This window comes from Ptiloglossa arizonensis, chromosome 10 (assembly GCF_051014685.1).
Source record: "Ptiloglossa arizonensis isolate GNS036 chromosome 10, iyPtiAriz1_principal, whole genome shotgun sequence".
Lineage (NCBI taxonomy): Eukaryota > Metazoa > Arthropoda > Insecta > Hymenoptera > Colletidae > Ptiloglossa > Ptiloglossa arizonensis.
The window spans coordinates 14,985,083-15,008,804 of NC_135057.1; the positions used below are offsets into that span (position 1 = coordinate 14,985,083).

At 55.7% G+C, this 23,722-nt stretch overlaps 1 protein-coding gene across 2 annotated transcripts in view; it reads right to left on the minus strand.

Moving 5' to 3' along the window:
• LOC143152258 (tyrosine-protein kinase-like otk) overlaps nt 1-23,722 on the minus strand; it is a 46,442-nt gene that overhangs the window by 11,368 nt on the left and 11,352 nt on the right. For both annotated transcript variants that reach the window (XR_012993541.1, XM_076322172.1), the window contains exon 2: nt 22,846-23,148. Coding sequence is in view for 1 of the 2 variants with exons in the window: in XM_076322172.1 (XP_076178287.1) it covers nt 22,846-23,148 (303 nt within the window). In the remaining variant the exon portion in view is untranslated. The remainder of the gene's footprint in view (nt 1-22,845; nt 23,149-23,722) is intronic.

Below are 23,722 nucleotides of genomic sequence, written 5' to 3' on the forward strand. Positions count from 1 at the left end.
TCTTTGGCATTGAGTCCATTAAGGAGCATTAATCTCGAGGAGTTATCCTCGAGAAAGCAGATATTCGAGGACCACCGTGCCGTCCGCGGTCGACTCACAATGCGACAATAAAGAGCGACAAAGCCCGGAAGAAAGACGGAAAAATCACAGAGGGATGACCGTGAGAGAGCAATAGAACCGAGAGAGAGGAGGAAGCTGGGCGACGAGAGAAGAAGACGCCAGAGAGGGGTGCGTAAGAAGGGCTCGTTTGTAATCGCGAAACTCACTTTGCGTCTCCGAGGTCTCTACGAGATTTTGCCTCGGTCCGTCTCTCTCTCTCTCTCTCTCTCTCTTCCTCTCCCAGTCTGTCGGTTACAGGGTTTCCCCCGGGTTCTCCTCGAGCTCCGCTCCTCTCCGGCTCTCTCCACTACTCGGAAAGCCGTGTTTAAATGCACAAACGAAGCGAGAGATCAAAGGCACCGCCGGCAGCGCGCGCGCTAAGTGAGAGGACGAGGAGAAAAGACGAAGAAAAGGAGAGCAGCAGCAGCGGCGGCGGCGGCGGCGGCGGCGGCGGTGGCGATGGCTGTGGCGGTGGTGGTGGTGGCGGCGGCGGCGGCGGAGGAGGCAGCGGCGAACGAGCGAGTCGACGAGGAGAGAGGGAGCGAGAAGAAAGGGAGAGCAACGTTTATTATTATCATCGTGTACGCAGCCAGAGTCCAACCGCCCCACCTTCGAGCAACGTTCCTTCTCGCTCGTCGGGCATCCACTAACCACGCAGTCGAGATTAACTTTCGTGTAAACACCGTGGAAGACGCGCGTGCGTACCGGAGTCGGTCGGCTCGTGCAACCGCAGCCTGTTCGCCGAGAAGACGACCTCCGTTTCGCGGCCAACCTTGGCCACGACACCGACCCTGAAAACTCGGGCCCTTTCCTCGAGGACCGTTCGCTTCGAAATTTCGACCGCGAGCGATCTCTCTTTTCGATTTTCCTACGACGCTCGAGCCTTCCCAGTCGCTCCGCTCGGTTTTTCCTCCGCTCTCTTCGTCCCCGGCAACCTCTCAGTCCGTTCCTCTCTCTCGACGCGTCTCGGTCTTCGACCGTATCTCTCGCTTCTCCTCTTCGACGCGTAGAAAGGCGAGTAAACAACAACGCACGATTCCCGGAACCCCCTCCGCTCGAGCGTAAGGTCCCGATCCGGGATTCTACTTCGGCGTCTAAATCCGTACAAAGGCCGGGCAGGAAAATAATTAAAAATTAAAGGAGGCCCGGTCTCTGGGGAATAAAAAGCAAGCTCCGAGCTACCGACGAGCCGTCTGGCCCGCTCGCGGTGTAACGCGATCCACGTTTTTCCGAGGGGGAGTTCGGGAACGGATCGAGAACTCGTCGACAGATGCGCGTAATCTTCCGGGGGAGTGCTATCCCTGCGACACGGACCACCCAGATAGGGCGCAGTAGTTTCGGTCGGCCCGTGGCCAGACCCGGCCGAATTATCCAGCTGGAAGCGCGTCGCGCGATAATTATTATCGACTCGTTCCTGTCCTCTTCGCCTTTCCGTTTCGTCGCGGCGCGCCGCGATAAAAACCTCGAGGAAGAAGAAAAAAAAGAAACGAGCGAACGTTCCATCGGAGGTTTTGCATCGGGCTGTACGTCGTCTCGAGGAAATTAACGGCGACTCGGTTCGTCTCACGGATTATCGGACTCGATTAACGATCCGGTTACCGGGGCTCGACTTTCGCGCTTTGATTTTGATTTCCTGCGAGCCGAGGAGCCGGCGTTCCCTCCTTAATGGAACGTTCGACGGGAATCGGACGAGAGCCGTTTGCACGCTCGATTTCCATCTTGCACAGAGCAGCCGGCAGCCAGCGTGAAAAGGGCGTTCGCGTCAAAGCGGCCGAGGAGTAGTCGACAGAAAAGTCGAAGAGAGCGGCCGACGAAAGCGATTCTTTCCCGTGTCGCGGGACATCGGGCTCGAAATCGAAACGCGTCGACGAACGGGGGAAATTTTTTCTCTCTTCGTCCCCATCGGAAAACCGGAAACAACTCGCGACGTTGAATTTTCCAAACGTCCCCCCTTCGTGGACGATTCGCGAGGGGGGCGGTGGTTCTCTTCGAAAGCAGTGCCTCGGAGCGAGTCGGAGCCGCGAACTCCGACGACCCTCGTTTTCGTCGGGGAAGCGAGCGTATCGAGGCTGAGACAATAGTTTACGAGTTCGAGGGTTCCACGGGAATCGAGGGCCCGAGGCGGTCGAAAAACAGCCGCGGAAACAAACGGCGGAAGTGACTTTTCCTCGACGAGAAACAGAGGTAGGAGGAAAAAATTCTACGAGGCGATCGCGCCGGGGGCCGATATTGAACCGTACTTTGGCCGTGAGCGCAAACGATCGAAATAATGGCTCGCTCGGAGGCGGGTCAAAAGGCAGCGCGGCGAACGACGAACGTCGAGCGGCTCTCTTCAAAAGCACGGCGCGTTATTAAAGTTTTAATACGAGCGTAAAGCGAGTGGTCTCGCGACGTAAAAATACAACCGGGGCCAATGAGTCGGCCCACTTCCACCAAAGACGTTGTCGATAAGCAGCTCCGTGGCCACGTAGCTGCTCGCCAATTGAAGCGATCGTGCGTCGCTTTCGCAACGACTCGAGCGTTCGCGTTCGCGTTCGCGTCCGTGTCTTCGCGGTTCGATGTTCGCGTTGGACACGGTGGGTGTGCGCGCGGTGCGTCGATTAATAATCTCGAGGGAACAAAAGGACCGACGAACGGCGATTAATTTCATCGTACGTGTCCGAAATGGATGCGTGGACGATCGCACGGGGAATTGCGCGCGAACCCTTCCCCGTCTCGCTATTCGAACGTTCGAGGTCGATTCCGGTCATGGTTCCGCTCTGAATTTAGAAACCGAGGGATTCGCGGTAGCACGATTCCGAACGGAAAAGATTTTCCGTGTCGCGAACTCGGCGAGCACACCGGAATCTCTGCAATTGGCGGGAGAAACGACACGGCCGGCGGACCGCTCCGATTTTATTTCCGTTTACCATTCTCCGGTGCTCGATAAACGCGTTCGATGGAAATCCGTGCGCGCCGAACCCTCCCTCTCGTCGGTGTCACCCAATCCCGAAGGCGATAATCTTTTCTCGGAAAGTACGTCGTAGTCGGCTCCTTCAAAAGACGATCCGCTCCGGCGATATTTAGACACGGCCGGTACAACTCGATCGTATTACGCTCGTGTAGTTCCGTTTGTCCTTGCTCGGGCACCAACGAGATCCGTTTCTCTTTTTCTTTCCTCCTTCGCCCCGTCTTTTCTTCTCGGACGCCTCGTTTTCGCGAAACGCGCGATTATTAAAAGTCCAATATTTGTACTCCGGTGAATCGCGCGAAAAGACCGAGAAGCGAGAAACGGACGAGGGCGACCGCGAACGGTTAGGCTCGCGGGACGATTATTTCTGTGCCGCGAGGGCAATTTAGCGACATTAATTCCCGTCAGCGGCCGCGTCTCCGGCTTTTTATCTCGCGCGTGCAGAAAGGAAGGATCCTCGAGCGGGAGGCGGCTCGAAACGGCTGCTCGCTCGAAAAATGCTACTCAAAGGGAATTCTTCTCCGTCGGTTTCCTCGCGGGGCCGTTTACGTACATTGTAAACGCGACGCCCGCTGAAAACGAACCCTCGAAACTGAAAAGGACTCGAAACGGGAACGAAGAACGCCCGACCGTCCGCCCGGCGCCCACCGGGATACGCCTGGTAAAACGATACGCTCGTTTGTCTCGTACGCCGCGCGGCCATGACTTAGAAACCGAATCTGTTTTTTCTCCCGTGTAACTTTAGCTCGCGGCCGGCCCGTCGCGGAAGCGATACGCCCGAGCCGCGATACAGAGGCCTCGAGCGTAACCATTCGTCGAATCGCGAACGCGCGACGATATCTCGTCGAAATCTTCCCGAAAAATAGTACGCTCGCGACGAAGACGAAACGACCGCGCCGAGTTTACTTTTACGGAAGCTACGAACGATCCATTATACGATAAGCAACGCGAGCACGCTCGATAAGAGAGACGAGCGATGCCATTCTGCGTTCTCGACGATAGTTGCGACAGTTCTAACCACCGTGATCGTAGTTGCGCGTCTCGTCGACGAGCAGGAACGTTTCGAAAGCTCGACCACCGTTTCCCTTTTCGTAATCCCGCGAATCTAGCGCAGCCCCCGTCGGACGGGGGCTCGAGACGCTCTAAAAAGCTTCAAAGTTGCCGGTCCTCGAGTTCCGTATCGCAGAAGAATCGAGCGCGGCGCGCATCCACTCGAATTAAAATTTTCCACGGATCTGCGTAAACGAGGACGGTGCGAGGTAGGGCGTTGGGGGCAGAGGGATGCCGGGCGCGGCGTTACCGAGCGAAACAACGAAACGCGGCGAACCGCGCGCACCAGGCGAGCCTGAAAACCCGTAGCCCGGGATATAAAACGAAATAATTTTCCACGCTGAATTGAAACGATTCCCGCGAAAGAGGCATCTCTCGACGGCCGGGGAGCTAAAAGCGTCCCGTTTCAAATCTAATATCCCTCGAGAAGACAAAGCACACTCCCCCTGGAGATCGTTTACGTACATTGTAAACCGAAAAGGACATGAAAGAATGCCGCCAAAGGGGTGACGGACTGCAGAGGCGGTCCGTAGCGGGAGGAAAAGCACGCTCGGGGTGGAGAACGCAAACGGCGCGGTGTGGCGCGGTGTGGCGCGGTGTGGCGAGGCGAGGCGAGACGAGACGAGACGAGGCGCGTTGCGTCGCGACGCAGCGGCCGGGTCCCGTCGTCGTTTTCCGTGCGGCCCGTCCGCCTGGCTCCCTTCCACCCGCCTTTCCACGAGGCCGGTGTTTATCCTAGACGTGCAAACAAACCGCGGTTTTCTCTGGAAACCTTCCGCCGAAAGAAAGAGCGCGTCGATGCGCGCTAGACACCCGGGCCGAGCGGAACCGAGCCGAACCGTGGAGGGAGGAGCCCGCTCGAGCTGTCGCCTAGCTCCTGTTGAATTATTAGTGGATTACGCGTCGTGTCGAGAATCGCGGCGAGCCCGGTTCTTTCTTTCGCTCGAGGGACGCCCGGTCTCGCGAACGCCGCGTTGTAAAAAAAGAAAAAGAAAGGGAAAATAAAAGAGAGACGAGGAAGAGTTAAGAGAGCCCGAAAGCGAGCCGTCCGCTGGCGAGAAAGAGACGCGCGAGCAAAGCGGAGCAAAAGATGAAAGGGTGGCCGAGCTAATTCGTCGACAAGAGTGTCGGCCGGAGACACCGCGGCTCTATAACCGCGTCTGGGACGCGTCGCGGGGTAAGCCCCGCGGGTCGGACCCAAAGATTCTCACCTTCCTCGTGCTACCGTATTTTTCCACGAGCGTGGATCACGCGAGAAGTCGTAAAGAGCCGCGATCCGCGATCCGCGCCGCTCGACGAGAGAGCGACCGGTTTACCCCTCGCGTTATCAAGATCCGATCCGATAGCTTTTAACGCTCCCGAAGCGAGTCTAGTGCTTCCTCCAAGTTGGCCCCTTGAAAAACACTTCGGAGGTTTCAATTTCTCGCGAGCTTTACCTCCCGGGTGCTCTCGTCCAGCGGAGAAAAGAATTCCCCGGTAGAAAGATTATCGCGAGCGTCGAGTCTCTCGAAAATCGAGCGTTACGCTCCGTGAAGCCGTAACGAAAATCCTAGCGGACGGAGCAAATTTTTCGGCCCTCTCTCCTTCTCTCTCGAGAAAGAGAAACGGTTCGGTCGTTCGATCGGATCCCGGCGTGTCGATCGATATCCTTCGATACGCTCGAGCGGCTCGTCGACGCGCGGACGATGAAAGCGTTCCATCCCTTTAAACCGCGCGCATCGGCCGGAAAGAATCGCGCTTCCAGCGGCTCTGTGCCCTTTAAAGAGATCGAAGTTTGTGAATGGAATCGGTGACCTATAGACGAGGGAAAAAAGAAGAAAAGTCGGAGCCGCGTAAAAAAAGGACGACATCCTACTGGTGTACTACTCGAGCGCGCCGATGGCACGCAAAAAAAAAAGAAAAACAACAACCGGGAGAAAAAAAAAAGCACGGCCGTGTTCGCGGCGCGACGAGATCGGATAAAAAACGCCGACACAGAAAAACTACGGGGGGGACCCGGGGCTCGCGTAACCCGAGAACCATTGTCGTAGGTATCGAGCTGTCCGTAAGTAGCCACCTTGAAATACGAGCCGTTCGTCGTTCGCGGGACGCCGTGCGTCCCGAGAAAGACTCGAGGATACGTGTCCGCGATCGTCGGGAGAATCCGTCGCGGATACCCGGGGCGGATCGAGAATACGCGGAAGGATCCCGTGCAGACGGTCCGAACGATTTGCCCTCGAAACGAACGAATTTCCTGCTCGCGACGCCCTTCGATTTCGTTCTCTTTCGAACCGTATCTGGTTCGCGGCGTTTCTCCCCCGTCGTGGATCTCGGGAGGATCTCGAGCGAGCCGGATAAGCGCCCGGGGCCGGCCGCGTTCGCGTCGAACGGATCGAGACGATCGAGGCGTACCGCGAGATGGAAACGAAAAGATCGCCGTGCGCATCGGTCCGGAAGAGAACGCGATCGTAAAACAGGGACGCAGGGCCGACCGCGCGAGCAAGACGCATTTACGTCCATCCGGAGGGCGGTTGAAAGGAAGACGTCGATACCGGATAAAAACCGTGCGGGGAAGTTATCGATCGGATCGAACCGAACGTCGAGCCATCGACTCGATGATCCGCTTTCGGAGAATAGCGCGTCTATCGAGCGATCCTTGCACGCTCCATTGTTCGTTTGTCGGTCGATCGACCCTTCGAACCTTACGGTAGCGTACGTCTACGCGATGTTTCAAAGTCGATGAGTTTTCGATGTTTGAGAGATTCTCGCGAGAGAGTTTGCACGCGCGCGCTCGCGTGCGCTTCCGGAACTCTTATTCGGAATTTCGGAGCAACGTGCCACAATTGCGCGAACGACGATTCGGAAAGCGTGTTTCCTTCCGTGGTTCGAATCCATCGCGGCGCGAACGTCGACGAAAATTTCTTCGGCGCGGATGATCGGGTAGTTGAAACGACCGAAGGACTGATTTTTCGTTCTGTCGCTCGGCGTGGAATCAGCCGGTTCGGGTCGCAACAGCGCGCGTTAAGGGATAGAAAGGGACGAGAAGGAAACGAAAGAGACGGTACCAGACGTGCCCGTCCGAAAGACGAAGAAAACGAATCGAGGGTGAGACGGCCAGATGGAGAGAGGGGAGGAGAGTCGGAACGAAGAAAGACGGAACGAGAGACACCGAGGCGGAAGCGAGAGAGCGAGACCGAGGAAGGGATAGAGAAGGAGAGGGATGCAGGGTGGCTCTGTTCGGGGGTCGGTCGTTGCCATGGGGATGGTAGTAAGGCAGGGAAAGGGAAGGGAGGGTCGGTCGATGCAAACGCACCATAAAGTTTTATGGCTCTCCAGAACTGTACCTATCCGCCCTCGTCTGCCAGCTCTGGGTCGGCGACTCTGTTCCTCGCTTCGGGAAACTACTCGCCTAACTCGACGGCGTCCCTTTTTTCGTTCGCGAATCGACGATGATTCCGTCGGAAAAAATAAAAGGAAAAACTCCCCGACGCGGTAACTATCCCGGGGACGCGCGATTTACTCCCGGAAAGGGTAACTTTTTAATTGGGATACACATCGTCGGAGCTGAATGTCGAATAAACGTTTGGGCGACGTAGAATATCTGGTGATTTTCTATGAAAAACCCGGAGCCCCTTTCAACGAGACGTTCGATGAATACCCACGGTGCCTACCGTTACGCGCACCGGAGAAGATTATCGAAATACCTCCCCGATTAACGACGAAACCCCGGTTCGAAGATCACTGCGAACGCCCCCCCGTGAGAAAGGCGAGACGCGAAAGGTCTCGCGTACCCGTGAAAAGAACGTTTAATGTTAATTATCCCCCGCGACTCGTCGGGAACCGACGAGAATCGTTTTAATGGAGCCGAGGAATCCGCGAACGTCCGAATCCGCGCTCCGTTAACGAGCGGGAATCGATTCTCGCTCGATGGGTACGTGTCGCCGTACCGGGGGCTCGACTCGACTCGATTCGATACGATTCGATTCGATTCGATTCGATTCGATTCGATTCGATTCGATTCGATTCGCGGGACAGGGGTGTTCCTGTTAATGGAAATAAAGGCCGGGGAGGGACGAGAGACCCGAAGAGGGAGACGAGGCAAGAGAGGGAGGGAGGGAGGGCTGGTAGGGATTTTTAGGAGCGAAGTTACTAACGAACCGGAGCCTCCGCCTCGTTACTTCTCGCGCCGCAATTATTTCGCCGTGCTTCGACTTTCAAAGCTGTTTATACATTATACATCGATCGGCCGACGAACGTTGGGAATCTCCCTCGCGGAGCGTTTTCGATTCTCGCCGATTAAATTTTCGGGAAAGCTTCCGATCGCTCACGGAACGATGCTTCGTTGCGTTGAAAGGTTCCTCCTCCCTCTGGCCAGCTCGCGTTCCTATCGGCGACCTCGTTGACAGCGAGACACCGAAACGCGTTTGCATCTTTTACGACGCGTCGTAAAATGGACGAGATAAATTCTCTTTCGGAACGCGGAGACGGCCGAGCGCCGTCCGAGATACGATATCGCTCATCGACGATGACGGACGCCGGGATTACCGGCCGGTAATAAAAACCGGCGAACGACGACGTCGATCCGTTTGCTTTTCGGGTGGAACAGAATCCAATACAAATCGTCGCCCGGGAGATACTGTTCGCGCGACAGATAGCGCCGTGAGAATCGACGCGCCCCGCGTCGCTTCGGAGCACCTTTGAAGAAATAAAAAGTAAATATTGAAACGAGCGACGCTCCGTTTGCACGGCTGCGCGCGGACTCGCGTCGAATCTCTCCTCGCTCGATCGCTCGCTCTCTCTCTTTCTCTCGAGCCGCGGATTCGAGTCTTTTCGACGCGTCGCGTCGGTTTCGCGCCGAAAACTTATCCGCGAGGACGACGAAGCGATGGATTCGTCGCCTACGAAAAAAAGCAACCCGCGCTTCGAACCGTTCCTGAATTATCTAATTCCAGGAGAACCAGAAGACGCAGGGCCAGCAGGGACGGAGAGAGAGAGAGAGAGAGAGAGAGAGAGAGAGAGAGAGAGGGAGAGAAAGAGAGAGTCGAGGGAGAGACCGAGTGTATTGCGAACGTGCCCCGAGTGCCAATCCTCGAAACCACCCCAGCAGGAATACAAAAACCGTGCGAGAGAGACCACCGTCGGCTTCCAGGGGGAACGATGCGAGAGACGGAGAGAGAGAGAGAGAGAGAGACAGAGAGAGTGAGAAAGAGAGAGAACGCGAGTGGAACACGGTAATTATTTTCGAACCGTCGAACCTGCGCGCGAGAGGGTGACGCCAGGCGTCATCTGGAAGTCAAGGGTTACCTAGGCGAATAATGCTCAAGGTTTTATTAGCGATGCACTCGCGCGCGAGGTATTTTACGTGGTTGCTCGTCGTCTTTCCCTCGGAAACGAGCATCCGTGGGCTTACTCGCGGCTGCTCGAGGCCGCTCGAGAAATATCGGTCGTTACCGCGAGGTTCTCCGCCTCCGTCGAGAACTTGGGAAAGGATCGTCTTCGCGAACCACGGAGAAGACGCAACGTTGCGAGCTAACTCGATAACGTTCGATCGCGGTCCGTTTTTCTCCCTTTCGCGTTTACGTCTGGCCGAGCCGCGCCATCTCGCCGGGAAGATCGAACGAAAACATTGCGAGTGGCACTCGCCGTTCAACCGGGTCCCTTTTATCCCGGAGCCACGGCTCGAAGCGGGCTTTAATTAAAAAATCTATCTCCGAGCGACCGACTCCGTTTTACACGGGGTTGCCCGATCGCGGGGCAAACGTCCACGCAGGGTCGGATGTCGCGTACGAGAGAATCCGAGACGTTTCGACGCGCTAGTCGAGTGGCGGTTTTCGGCTCTCCCGTGCGTTTGACCACGTGCGAATCGATAAAACAAACTGTACGCAGGTGCGCGCTCCGGTCTGCCGACCACCAGAGGGCCGAGCTATACGAAATCGGTAGTTTCCCGCGAGCCGCGTCCTCGAGACGAAAGCGTTCTTCTACGAAGCGGACGAGAGTTCTCGATCCGCTCGCGAGCATCCCGTACGAGAGGGACGTCGACACGCGTGTCCAGAGCGAGCCAGGAACGGTCAGCTGGAGGAACAAACGTCACAGAGTGCAGTTAATCGCGTCCGTGAGGACCGAGCGTTTCTCGTTCGGTTTAACGAGTACGCACGACGAACCCGGCCGAGTTTTAAACCACCTTTCGAAATCGTCCTACGCGCGGAGACGTTCGCCAACATCGTGTCTAATGCATAGGCGTACTAGAAACGTTCTCGACCAGGTGGAAGAACAAAACCCAGTGAACGGTGAGCGGAGTTAATCGCACCCTGTCGTTACGCACACACCCAGGTATTCTCTCTCGGCAACCGTCGTTCCGTACACACGTTCTCCGCCTCGGTTAAATACGCTCTTCGCGTACATCGTTTTCGTAATAACGTCACCCTTGTACGTAAACGTAACTAACTTTGCTCCGCGTCTTCCGACGATTCGCGAACGCGTCGATTCGTCACGGGAAACGTACACGGCTCGAGCGACGAGCGCGCACGAAAATAAAGAATCGATCGAAATACGTTGCGTTTTTATTTACCCGTCCCATCTCCTTCGTGACGCTCGGATTTGAAAACTCGAAATCGTATCCCTCTCGAGGACGCGCGCAGATGTGTACGGGGAAACGAGAGAAAAAGTGGATATTATTTTTCGAGCCGTCTGCGCGGCCTTTCGACGAATCTCGAGATCGTAGCGTGGAACACGCAGGGATCGGGTGTCGTCGAACGAAATCCCGTCGCGTCGGAGCGTATATTGCAATTACAACGAGGATCTCGCGCGAGGATCGGAAGCAATAAACGAAAAGGCAGAGGAGAAGATGGAAAAATCCGAGGGACGGTGAGGAGGAGAGTATCGGCGGCGGTGGCGGTGGCGGCATCGATTCGGAGCCTCGCGCTCGAGAATCGGTCCAGCGAGCGAAAGTCGCGTTGGCGGGCAGATAAAACAGCTGAAAATAGTGTCGCGTATCTGCTCGCGGATACAGGGATACACCCACGACGCTCGGGAGACGTCGAGACGCGGAGATAAATTAGTTTTTTCCCTACGGTGCAACGCGAGCGACTGGCACTCAAACGGCCACGTGCAGGTTCGCAGTTTGACGAAACGATTCCGCGCTCCCTTCGCGCTAGCGTCGAGCACTCGATCCGATACCGCGTGTACACGAGCTCCGCGTTCTCCGCTCCGTGGAGCGTGAAAAATTACGGCAGTCGGCAAGGTTTTGCGCGAGTTGGAAAAAGAAAGGAGAAACCTTCCCTGGGAACGAGCGTTTACACGTGTTGCATTGTCGAGGATGCACCGACGACGACGAGAACGATACTCGTCTCGAAACGAGACGTCGAGTTTCGAATTTTCGACGATCGTCTCGATTTTTCCATCGTTCTCGCGCGAGAGGAGAACCGACGCGCTCGAATCGGGCGATCGTTTGCCCGATCGAGAGATCGCGACGACCGTGGCGTTTCTCTCGCGCGTCGCGCAATTCCGAGAGATGAAAGGAGTTCCGCCGGGATGCAACAGCGCCGGGCGACGATTGCATCCGCGCGAGATAACAGCGACGGAACAGGGTGTCGGTAGAGAAAGGAGGGAACTCGAACCAGCGGGGAGAAGCGGAGCCGAAGGATCGCGGAAACGGGAAAACGGGAAAACGGGAAAACGACAATCCCGATAATACCGTACTAGCGACGAGAACCGCGAATTTTCAGCTTTCCGAGCGTTCGCGCGTCGAAGAGTTAGCTCGCGCCAGAAACGATTTGCCCGCGTTCGCGGCGCATCGACGTCGAGCCGAAGCGACACCCCCTTTTTCGAAGTGGATCCCGACAGGAACGCGATGGCAGATCGTCGAACAAAAGCGGCCATTGTCGCGACTGAAAATCAGAAACGGCGAGATCACTTCCGTCCCTCGTCTGTGTGCTCGAGTTCGAGGGTCGAGCGCGCCCGCTAGCCGGCTCGCTCGCTCGCTCGCTCGCTCGTTCGCTTTCTCGCGTGAAATCGAGCCGAACAATGCGCCTCGCGACGATCGATGGGACCCTCTCGCGCGACACCGCCGCGTGCAACAATTCGACTCGTATCGCAAATTCTCGCGCGCGCTTCGTTCGCGAAATTTTAACCCTCGGCGAGGAACGAGAGAACGGGGGAGAATTTCGAGCGGATACGCGCCGTTTGAATACCTCGAACTTGCAACGAGCGTCTTTTATCGGATAATTCGGGGAAGTCGCCGGTACCGCGGGAAATTCTCAAACATTTAAACGGTAACGAAGACAGGGTTGAAGTGAAACTCGGCGAATCGTTCGCGAAATTCGGAGAACAAGTACGAGTGGAACCGTGCGCGAATAAAAAATTGTAAAGACGCGAAAGAGAAGGTTACGGGCGGTAACGAAGGGACGCGATAAAAAAAATTGCGCAGCCGCGCTAGTTGGACGTCGCTCGCGTGCCCGAGAGTTTTCTCGCGTTGGCGAGGAACCGACGCGTTAAACGCGACGACCGATAAGGAACGTCTGCGCATTTTCGAGCGATCTGAACGCAAATGGATCGCTTGTTCGGGGTGGCTCCCTTCCGCGCGGTCGAGTATCGTCGCGGTAGAGAGAGAGAGAGAGAGAGAAACGTAGGCGTCTCTCCTAAAGCTACCGGCGCGACGTACCGCGTTGCGCGCTCGTAATTCCCAAGGATCGAGACGCATCCATCAGCGGCGGATCTGCATCCATCGATGCATCCGGCGCACCGGCGAAATTAATGGTCTTGGAAACACCGCGGCGTTCTCGAGCTCGGCGTTCTCGGGGTGAGACGCGGCCTCGAGTACCGCGCGTTTCGAAGCGCACCGTGTCGTAAAAAAGTCCGAGCGTATTCCAATATCGTCGTTCAACGGCCGAAAGTAACCGTGCAATATTTCTGGAATTTATTTTCCGCGCGCCCGAACGTCGCGGCCGCGTTGAAATTGTCTCGTACAGGATGGGAAGAAAATCGAGAGCGTGTTTCGTCGACGCGTTCGAGTTGTTCGATCGAGGACGAAGCGAGGCGCGTTCCGTATTTTCGAGCGGCGTTCCCGATAAAAACGAATTCTTCGTCGAACTCGAATTCTCTGCTCCTCGTCGCCCGTAAAATCGGCAGACTGCATTCATTACGATTTTTCGTCTACCTTCCGGTGGCGAAAACGAGAGGGAAAAAATGAAGAAAAAAAAAAGGAAAAAAAAAAAACAATTTCTCCCACCGTGAAAGAGCACGGAGGACCGAAAAGTTTAGCCGGCGAAACGTCGCCCCGGGGGAATCGAGGCGGCGTCGTTGGCCGACGTCGGCGTAATATGAAAAATACATTCGCCGTGTCCCGTGAAATAACCAATTCCGGGGGCTCGGTATTTTTCCCGTTTCCATCGTGGCTGTCCATTTTTCCCGTGGAAAATCCGGTCTGGCGGTATTCGCGACGGTTCCCGCGGCGTTTACATTGAACGCCGGTACCCCCTTCCTCCGTCGTTCCCCGAGCAAGGAAATAAAACGGTCGCTCGTCGATTTTGCAGGTGGTTTTCCCGAGTGGCGGCCGTTAATTCTCTCTCTCTCGCTCCGTGTCTTTTTTCCACGCGTTTCGACGCGATATCTCGCGTATCCGCGTGGGCGTACCACGAGCATCGAGCGTCGAACATTTTCCAAGGCGCGTCGCGAAGCGAGCCCGGTCGTTTTATTTTTCAGACGGCTGCTCGTATTCGTACAATCGTCGGGTGAACAGGTGTCTCTTCTTCCCGCGCGACGCGAGCCGGGTGAACCTCGTCGCTTAAACGCGACCCGGGCGACTTATGTGCGCCAGCGTAATTTTTCTCTTTCTTTTTTCTTTTTCTTTTCCTTCTTTTTTTTTTCCTTTTTTTCAACGGGCCCCGTACAACTAATTAGGGAAAAACGCGCAAGGTTAATTAGTAAGGAGCGTAATTAATGGAACGGCCAGGGCCTTCCGTATTCATCGGACAGATTCTCGCGGATAGGGTGGATCTTTCCTTTCTGCCGCGTTTCTTTTATCCGCGCTCTTTTATTTTTCGTCCTCTTATACCTTCGTGCTGTTTCGCCCGTTCCCACCTACCCGCGTTGCTCGTTCTCCACTCTCTCCCTCTCTCTCTCTCTATTTCACCGTCGTCGTAACCGGGAACTCGTTGCTCGCGTTCTCTCGCTCTCTCCGGGGGCCGTAGATTTTTTAATTTTTTTTCGCGGCACAACGAACCGCGCGCACTCATTTCGTCCCCGCTATTAGTCGCGTTCATTTGGCGCGCGGAACGATCACCACCGGGGCTCCCCGGTTAAAATGCCTCGGCGCGTACACTTGGCCCCGATTGTTCGCCTCGATGACGGTAATTTGACAGACAGGGGTTGTGTGCCGTGCGAGACAAAAGTCGCGCGAAACAAATCGACCGGGAACGCTTCGAGAGGGGAGCGGGGGGGTATCGCGGGAACGCGCGAGGAGATTCTCCGGGTGTCGAGTGTCGCGCTTTCAGCCGCGGCTGAAGAGAAAGAGGAAAAAAATCCATCGACGCGCGACGCGCCCGTTTTTCCGTCGCCTCCGATCGAGGAACGAGCGGTTCACGTCGCAAGAAACGGCGCGGCTCTCCTCTCTCCTCTCTCCGGGGAGAAGCGGAATTCTTCACGGTTCGGGACGCACCTACCGAGAACCGATGTCGAGACGACCGCACCGAGGCGGAGTTCTCCGGCTTCGAAGGCTTCGCGCGGCCCGACGATCCTTTCGGTCCGTAACTCCCGACCGATGCGACCGCCCACGGTAATTATCGCCGGTCTCGGCGGTCTTTGGAAAAATTCCGAGAACGAATCGTTTCGTGCTCGACGAACGCGAGGAACGAGGAAAGAGGAACGAGGGAAGAGGGAAGAGGGAAGAGGAACGGGCGCGAAACTCGACGCGGTGTCTCGCCTCGTCGCGAAACGAGAGACACGGGCTACGAAAGACGTTTAAACGCAACAGAAGTGGCGAGGGGAGGCAGGGAGATCGGGAAAAACACGTTTTCGAGCGTTCCGGCGCGCCGGAGAGCCGCTGTACCGTTTTTTTCTTTTCTTTTAATCCGTCTCGCGAACGAGCGAGCGAGCGAGCGAGCCGCGCGCACAAAACACGGAAACACTGCGGAAGCGCAATTTACGAAGGCAACGGGAGCGCGCGCGCGAGAGAGCCCGCGCGAACGAGCGCATTCTATTTACTCTTTTTTAGGGTCACCCGAGAGTAGCCCCGAAGAGCCCCGTGCACGGGCGCGAGAAGCATCGCGCGCGCTGCACTCCTGCAATTCATTCGGCACAATGCGCCGGGGCACAGCCTAGCGAGATCCGGCGAGCTCGAGAGACGGAGCGAAAAGAAAGGAAAGGAAGGGAGTGAAAGAACAGTTTCTCCGTGCTACGCGCGCTCGCGACGAGCATTCGTGGTAGTGTTTTTTAAAAATGCAGCCGCCCCGGGTTGCAGCCTCAACGATTAGCTTACCCCCTTTCGTTCTCTCTCTCTCTCTCTCTCTCTCTCTCTCTCTCTCTCTCTCTCTTACGCTCTCGCTCGTGCTCTCCTCCGCCTCCCGCTACTCGCTCTTTCTCCATCCCCTTGCTTCCACTCCCGTCGCTCTCCCAGACGGGCCAACGACGTCGTCGACGACGACGACGACGACGACGACGACGACGACGACGATGTCGGTGACGATGTCGGTGACGGCGACTCGCAGCCCGCACGGCAGGCGAGACAATGAAAATGCAAGCAAACCCTCCCTGAATCGAGTTCTCCACCTGCGCGCGACCGACCGGCAGCAAGAGCAAAGAGAAGAGACCGGAGAGACGAGGAGAGAACGAGAGAATCCCTGTGCCAGCCTTGCCTCGAGATCTCGCGGATTTCCTCCCTTTAAAGGGGATATAATTCGAAGCCACCCCGAGACACGCGCGCGCGCCATTTTCCCATTTTTTTTCTCCGTTCCGATAAGCCGGAACGACCCTTTACCGGTACTCGCGGCAACGCGGAACCGTTCTCCGTCGGTATTTATCGAGTCTCCGAAAAATTCGCTACCCCTTTCTCGAGCGAGTCGATCCTCGAACGACGATATCGCGGTAAATGTACGAAGAATAAACAACGCGCGCAAACGAACGCAACGCTAATTACTTTTCCCGATTTCGAGCACGTTATCGATTCTACTCGGTTTACACGGTATTGGTGTCGATCGGTATTTCGTTACAAACGTATCGACACCGAAAATTGATACCGAGTACGCGGCGCACACGCGCGAAAGTCGTAATCGATACGCACGGACACTTTCGCGCGACCGTCGGAACGGTTCGACACAAAACGATACTTTATTATCCGATATCGATACGGTATTAATCCCCTCGCTGCTCAAGGTGCCGAACAACCGGAGAAAACTTGGACGTCCCCAACGAGGGGAGGTTATCGAATTCCCTGGTAGACGGGAAAGCACGATTAAAAAATTTCTTTTCCCTTCGGTTTTTACGCGGCGAGAGACCCGGCCTGTGGGAAACTTTTGTTCGCGCGCGCAAACGGGGGTAAGAATTCGATCCGTCGGAAAGTTTGGTTCGCGCGAGCGTCGAGAATACGACGTGCGAAAATTTTTCAGCGAAAAACTGGCGACGCGAAGGCGATCCGGCAAGGGCCGGTTCGACGCTACCTTCGACCCTTTTCCCCGAATCCTTGGTCCGTGAAATGGTCGGCGCGAGTTTGATTTATCGTCCAGGTGTCGTTTAATACGCCGATGAATCTGGATCAAGCCACACCCCTGACGCGCCGCGATAAATTCATCGCGGTATGTATTCAGGACGGTTTGCGTTCGCTCGCGTTCTTCCCGTTAGCGCGGACCCGCTGAAAAATGGGTATTGTTGCGGCGTACAATACGGGCAGCCTAATTGCCGTTTGGCCTCGCATTATGCGGCCGGTCGGCCGAGCCGTGAGCTTCGAATCGGTTTCGAAACGCGCGGATACGCGCGGCCAATCTCGGTCTTGACCTCTTCTTCGCCCGTGGCTTTCCCGTCGCCGTTATTAATTCGTTCGCCGTCAAAGGAACAAAACCTTCGAAAGGTACGAACAAACGAGCGTCCGCCCGCGCGCGCCAAAGAGAAAGAGAGAGAGGGCGACATTTCGCGCGAAAGACGTTCGTTAACGCCGCGCCGTTGAAAATAATCGCCGCTCGGGCCGCTCGCGACTGAAACGTATCAGCCGAGCAATTAAAGTCGCACAATTAACGCGAAGAATCGTCGTTGCTCGCTCTCTCGCTCGCCTCGAATCGCAATCCAGCGGGGAAAAGCGACGCTCAACCGGAGAGCGACGTCGAGATTTTTCTATGCAACGACGAGTGGCTCGCTCGCAGGCGGTCGGTGTTTCGCCAAGTTCGAGCGGAGGAAAGGTTCCATCGTCGCGGAACAGAGCCGACGTCGTCGAAGACGCTCCCGAGACGGGTCGACGATGCTCGTCGATCGAGTAGCGTCGTTTTTCATCGAGGAAACGAGATGCCCGGAGAACGATGGCTCATTGTCGACGACGCACAATGCGCGAGGTCTAATTGTCGAGGCAGAGACCGCCGCACCGCCGTTACGCCCGCGAAGAAGGTAAACGAGGAGCGAGGAGGACGCGAGACCGTTCCCGCGGTCGTTAGTCGCGGCCGTAGCCCCATTAGAAAGCCGGAGAGACAGGATTTTTCACGGTGGCTGGAGCCACTTTTCGATCTCATTATCCACTCGGCTCCGGAATCGCGTTAACACTTTCGCTCCCCGGAGGCCCTTAAATTGTTAAATCTCGCGAACCATCGAGCGGCCCGAGAAAAACGAGATTAATCAGCCCGGCTACTTTTCGCCCGCAAAGCCGCTCGAAAGCGGTCCAATCCGGGTGGAGGGTTTCCACGGGTTTCGTGCCCGCGAAACGACGTTTGCCCGGGGATCTCCGATCGTGCGGGGATTTCGATCTCCGTTATCGATGGGTAATTTAAGCGAATTACGACCAACTCTCCCGAGTCTCGAGTATTATCTTTAGAATTTAGAACGCGTTCGCGTACGGCCGCGTGACTGAAATATCGAACGAGTTTTTTCGCCCGGAGAGTTCATCGACGAAAAAGAAGAATCGCTCGCGTCGCGACCTAGCGACTCTGCCCGCCGCCGCGAACAAGAAGAAGAAGAAGATGAAGACCAAGAAGAAGAGGAAGAAGAGGAAGAAGAGGAAGAAGAGGGAGAAGAACAATACGCGCGAAATAACTCCGTACACAAATACGATCTCGGAGAAACCCTCAATATTATCTCCCGCGGAGGAAGGCGACCGGGCTCGATTCTACGTACGCGGCGTATAAATCAGATACGATCTCGCGTAAAGTCGACGATACGCGTCGCCGAGAATCCAGCCCCTCGTCCGAACCGTGTTTCTCTTTCTCCCTCTCTCGCTCGGTCTCTCTTTCTCTCAGCCCCTCGCAGTTGCCGTAGCTCGGGGCTGAACAACTTCCTATCCATTGTCGCGTATCGCAGCGGGCTCTTCCTCGTCGCGAAGCGAGATGTTATTTTTTTATTTGGACAAAGGATCCTCCTCGGCGTGTTATTACCCCCCGTGCCTCCGTTCGTCCCTCGTAGCCAGGTCTGCGGCCGCGAGCCGAGGGGTTGGAAATTAAAAGAGGGAAAGGGATGGTTTTCACAGCGAGGTACGCGGAATATTCACGGCGGGCCAGCTCGTCATCGCCGAGCGTGTTCGAGAGATCACTCGTCAGACGCTCGACCTTTCGAGGGTGGAAAAACCCGAGGCTCGCGTCGACGTCGCTTTTCGATATCGCGAGATTACCGCACCGAAACCTCCTCGATTTAATTACGATAATTTTCATTTAGAAAATCCACGAACCGCGTCGATTTCCTCGATCGTCGAAACTTTCGCGCTTCCGGGATTTTTTATTTCTTCTTTATTTTCTTTTTTTTTTTTTTTACTCTTTTTTTCCCAACGGATTCGCGTACGAAATAATTTCGCGCCGGCGATACCGTCCGGAAACTAGGGAAAAAATTCCCTCCGCTTCCCCCGGTTGCCCGTGGAAAATTCGTGGAACGCGGAAAACGCATTTCCGTCGTTCCGAAAAAAAAAAAAAACGGCTGCACCGAAATCCCGGGGTGTATCGCGCCGACGATCCTATTTAATGGAATGAAAATGTACCGCGGTAACATTTATATATACCGCTCGGAGGAGAGATTTCGAGCATTAAAGCGTGTTTACGGGATTAACCGAGGACTAGCGCGGTCGCGGTACAAGCATTCGAAACGCGCGAGACGGTCTAGCTGGCTTCTCGGCTCCGAAATCGTTGAAATCTCCCGGGAGGAACGACTTCGATTTTAATACCACCTCGCTGCCTCCGTGGCTCGGCTCGGAAGCCTTTTTTTGCCGCGCGTTTCGAGCGGCAAAGTTAAGCGGGCCACCCAGCGTTCGAGTACAAGACGATCCAAAAGTACGCGGCTCTGTATCGGCGAATACCGGCTACGGAAACCGCACGTTCCTTCGCGGATAAGGATCGTTTCTGCGACCGTGAGATCCCGGGGATCTCGTCTCGGCGCATTATTTTTACTCTTGATTTTCACCATCCTCCGAACCCGCGTTTCCAGCTTTAACCGGTACCGCGAGCGCGCTATCGAATATCTTTGCTCCGTTTACGCGACACCGAGAATAAAGTCACCGACGTAAAAATCGTCTACTCGGAACACGCGGATGGTACACCGTCGGAATAATTACGAAGCGTAGTTTGCGCCGTAGGAAAGCAAATAAGTCGTAGCGAGGGCAATTCTCGTTCCCGAGACAGCGGGTGGTTGGCTACTACGCGTTCCCGTATCGGCCTTGGCCTTCGCTTTCGCGACGCGGGCCCGATTCCTCGACCGAGGCACCGTGTAATTATCGCGCGGGACGGCGGCGTTAATATTAGAGGCCGCTTAATTAGCTATCCGATACGCGTCCAGCACGGTGTCACGCTGGAACCGAATCTCTCGGATCGCGTGCGCGCAATGGACATTCCTCGTTCGGCTGGAATCGAATTAAGGGCTCACCGGGCTCGGTCAACGCCCCGATCGATCTTTCGAGCTGGAAAGATCGATGCACGGGATGCCCGATCCGTACGGATTCGATCGATCGAATCGAAAACGAACGTTTCGACGCGGTCGCGCTACACCGACCGATTCGGGAGGAAAGTTTGCCAACTATCGGTCCGCGATTCGGTGCGTCGTCCATTGTCGCGCGGATTTTTCATCCCGGAGCAACGTTATCGCGATCCTCGATTTCAATAACGGGGAGAGCTGCTTCGCGGGTAGAATAATTCCGTGGACTCTAATTGCTCGAAAATCCGTATTCCCGTACGGAAACGCGTACTCGGTCGGACCCTCGAGCGAGTTATTCGATCGTCTCTGTTGGAATGAATGCAACAACGATCTTAAGGATGCCAGATGTCGATTTTTGGGACTGTCTCCGTATTGGCGCGTAAGGGTCGTCCGCCGCGCGGTCAACGGTTTGGCCGTTTACGTTTTTGTTTTTCCTACCAGTCGAGTTCCAAGTCCAGAGTCACGAAGACATATCACATTGTACTCCTCGAGTTCCTACATTGTATTCTTGTGTGTACGGGAACTATACTACTAGATACGCGAGATCCCTGCATATCATAATAAACTACTTATTATAATCTGAACTTTCCAACAGTCTCGAATACCGGGCGCGATGCGTCGCGTTCTTATTAACGATTCGATGGTCGTTCCCCTCGCAGCGAACTTAAAGAATTCACGATGAAAGCGTTCGGTCGACGAAATCGCGCGACTAGACGAAAGACACCCGCCGGCGGGGGGTGAGGCGTGAAACGGCGAGCGGGGCCCGACGCGATCCGAAGAAAACGTTCCATCGTCGTTATCATTATTATATTTATCGCAATTATCAAAAGGAATCGAGCCGGCGACGGGTATTAAGCACGCGCTAAATGTACTCGTGCTCGGTGCACTTCACCGGGTTGGCAGCAGCGTGTAATAATAATTACGAAACGATACATGATAACGAGGTGCCGGGCCGCTAACGACGCCCCGGCGCCGTTTTCTCTCTTTCCTCGCCCTCGCCCCGCGACCCACCCCCCCGCGACCATTTCACCACTATTTCTCTCTTCTTCGTCCGTCCTCGACGTTTCCCCGATTTAATAATATGTACTTTTTTCCTTTTTTTTTTTTGCAAATTTCTTCATTATTCATTCAGTATCGCAGCGGTGCGCGATTCGCGCCAACCCCCCGTCCATCGAGGCGCGTACACACACACACACACACGCGCGCACACACGTACGCGGGTGCATATTTTTTCGTCGTTTTAACTCGTTCCACCCCTCATCCTGCGAACGGAAAGCACCCATTTTGTACGCGGGTTTTTCAGGTACAAATGAAAAAAAAAGGAGTGAAAAATGGTACCGTAGGTGGGCACCAGCGCGCGGCTACGCTCGGTAACATTATATATTTTTTCCCTCTTCCTCGTTTTCTATTTTCCCGCCGCGCGGCTCTCCCTCTGGCATCGACGTCGTCGTCGTCGTGATCGTCGTCGTCGTCGTCGTCGTCGTCGTCGCCGTAGCTGCCGCGGTCGTCGTCGACGTCGCCGGATTTATTTTCCGCGCTCCAGTACCGAGCCGCGAGCCAACCCTTGAGCGTTTTCGAATCATTAAAACGCGAGGCGCGCGTCTAGCTCCGCGCGTCGACATCGACGGACGCCATATTGGGCAGCACCGTGTTCGAGGGCAAATTATCTTGCTTAATTAATGTCGCGCTGGCGAATAATTGGACAGGGACGAGACGGAGGGGTAGGGGCGGCCGGCGGTACACGGGGTAGGGGAAAGAGCTCTCGCGGTGCTCGAGTCCATCGCGAATCGATTTCTCTGTGCTTCCCATCCGTTTCGGCCCTTTCTTTCGTTATCTTTCTCCGTCTGGTATCCCCCGTCTCGTTCCCCCGTGAGCACCCTCCTCCCCGCGCTAGCCGTCCCGCTCCACCGCGGTAGCGGTCTACTCTCCGTTTTCCACCACCCCGCTCTCGTCCCTCTTTGGCCGGGGCTCGTGTAATTTCTGCACAGGAGGCGTTTGATCTGCGCTTTTGCGGAGAAAGGGCGATTAAAAAGTGCCGTGAGAATAACATAGCCACGGTGAAATCCGCCGTATCGTCGCTTTGTATCCCTCGGGGAACTGTCCTTTCGCGTCCCTCCCCCGTCGACGTTCGTCGTCGTCGTCGTCGTCGTCGTAGTCAACGTCGTCGTTCCCTCCCACCGTGCGCGTCTCGTTCGCACTTTGTCGATTAAGCAACGGGAGCGTGAACCGAACCCGGCCGGATTACGGTAGATCGGTCGATCGGTTTCGGTCGGCGTGCTCGAGGACGACGACGTCGAACCCGGAACCGAATTACCACCGCGGCCTACGCGGATTAATCTCTCTCGATGGTGTCGCCCGCCGCGGACGTTATTAATTAAATGCCGTGGTGTACGAGTGCCCGCGCGGCTCGTTAAAAAATCCCCGTATTTGCGCCCGAAGAAACGCGCTCCATTATCGCGCGACGCTCCGCCGCGTTAAACGATTAAATATATACGCGCCAACGTATATAATATACCTTCTTTCGAACCGATAATAACGATTTCCCGGCCCCGCGAGATCGACCTCGGATTAATTGCGAATCTGTCGCGTTTCCCGCCGTGTATACGCCCCTCGCTCCGTCGGTGAGCTGAAATCGTTATCGCGCGACTTGCGCTCGCGGCGCGACAAAAGAGAAAAAATTGACTTACATTGAATGTCGATCTTGGCCGGCGAACTCTCGATGGAGTATCCAGTCTTCTCGTGAGTGGCGACGCAGACAAAGTTTCCGCTGTCGAGGATTCGATTCACCCTGGTGATTCGCAGGTTGCCGCCGTCCTGGTGCCGGCGTGGACTCGGTGCCAGTGGTTGTCCCTCGATTTTCCACGAGTACTTGACCCCCGATGTGGGATGGGCCTCGCATCTCAGACGCACGGGGGATCCCTCGACCACCGTGTGCTGGTCGGGGCTCACCGAGAAGTATAGGTCGCCGTCCTGGCCGTACACCGCTGCCACTGCGCAAACACGTAGATCGAAGGTTACGCGGGAACCTTGCGTTTCGATAAAATCTGCAACCCCCACCCCTTCCCCCGTCGCCCATCGCAACGTTAATTGGAACGTTTTCGTCGCGCCGCGGGCCACCCATCGAAAAAGGTGGACCCTCGGACGCGGAAGCACCCCGGGGTAACGCACTAGGGGGAGGAGAAGAAATAAAATCCTCGGCTCGAAATTTCGAATCGTCGTACATCGCCCTCGAGGAATTTTCCAACGCTCGGGAGGGATCGTGGACGCAATTATTCATCGCGCTGAAATCGCTCGGGAGTATTTATTGTTATCGCAAGGGCGACGCGGCTCGAGAGTATCTCGTGAAAAATAAACGAAAGAACCGGGCCCTAGTTCCACGGACGAGGCCGTATATCGTTGCAACGACCGTCATTAGCTCGCGATTAATTGAAAACTTTCCCTCGATGACACCGTGTCGACCGAAGGCACACCTTCGCGCATGAATAATTCAACAGAGTCGGTAAAAGGGCAGAATTTTCGCCGCGCGCCGGATACGCGCACGCGAGACGGTTACGCCAATGGGCG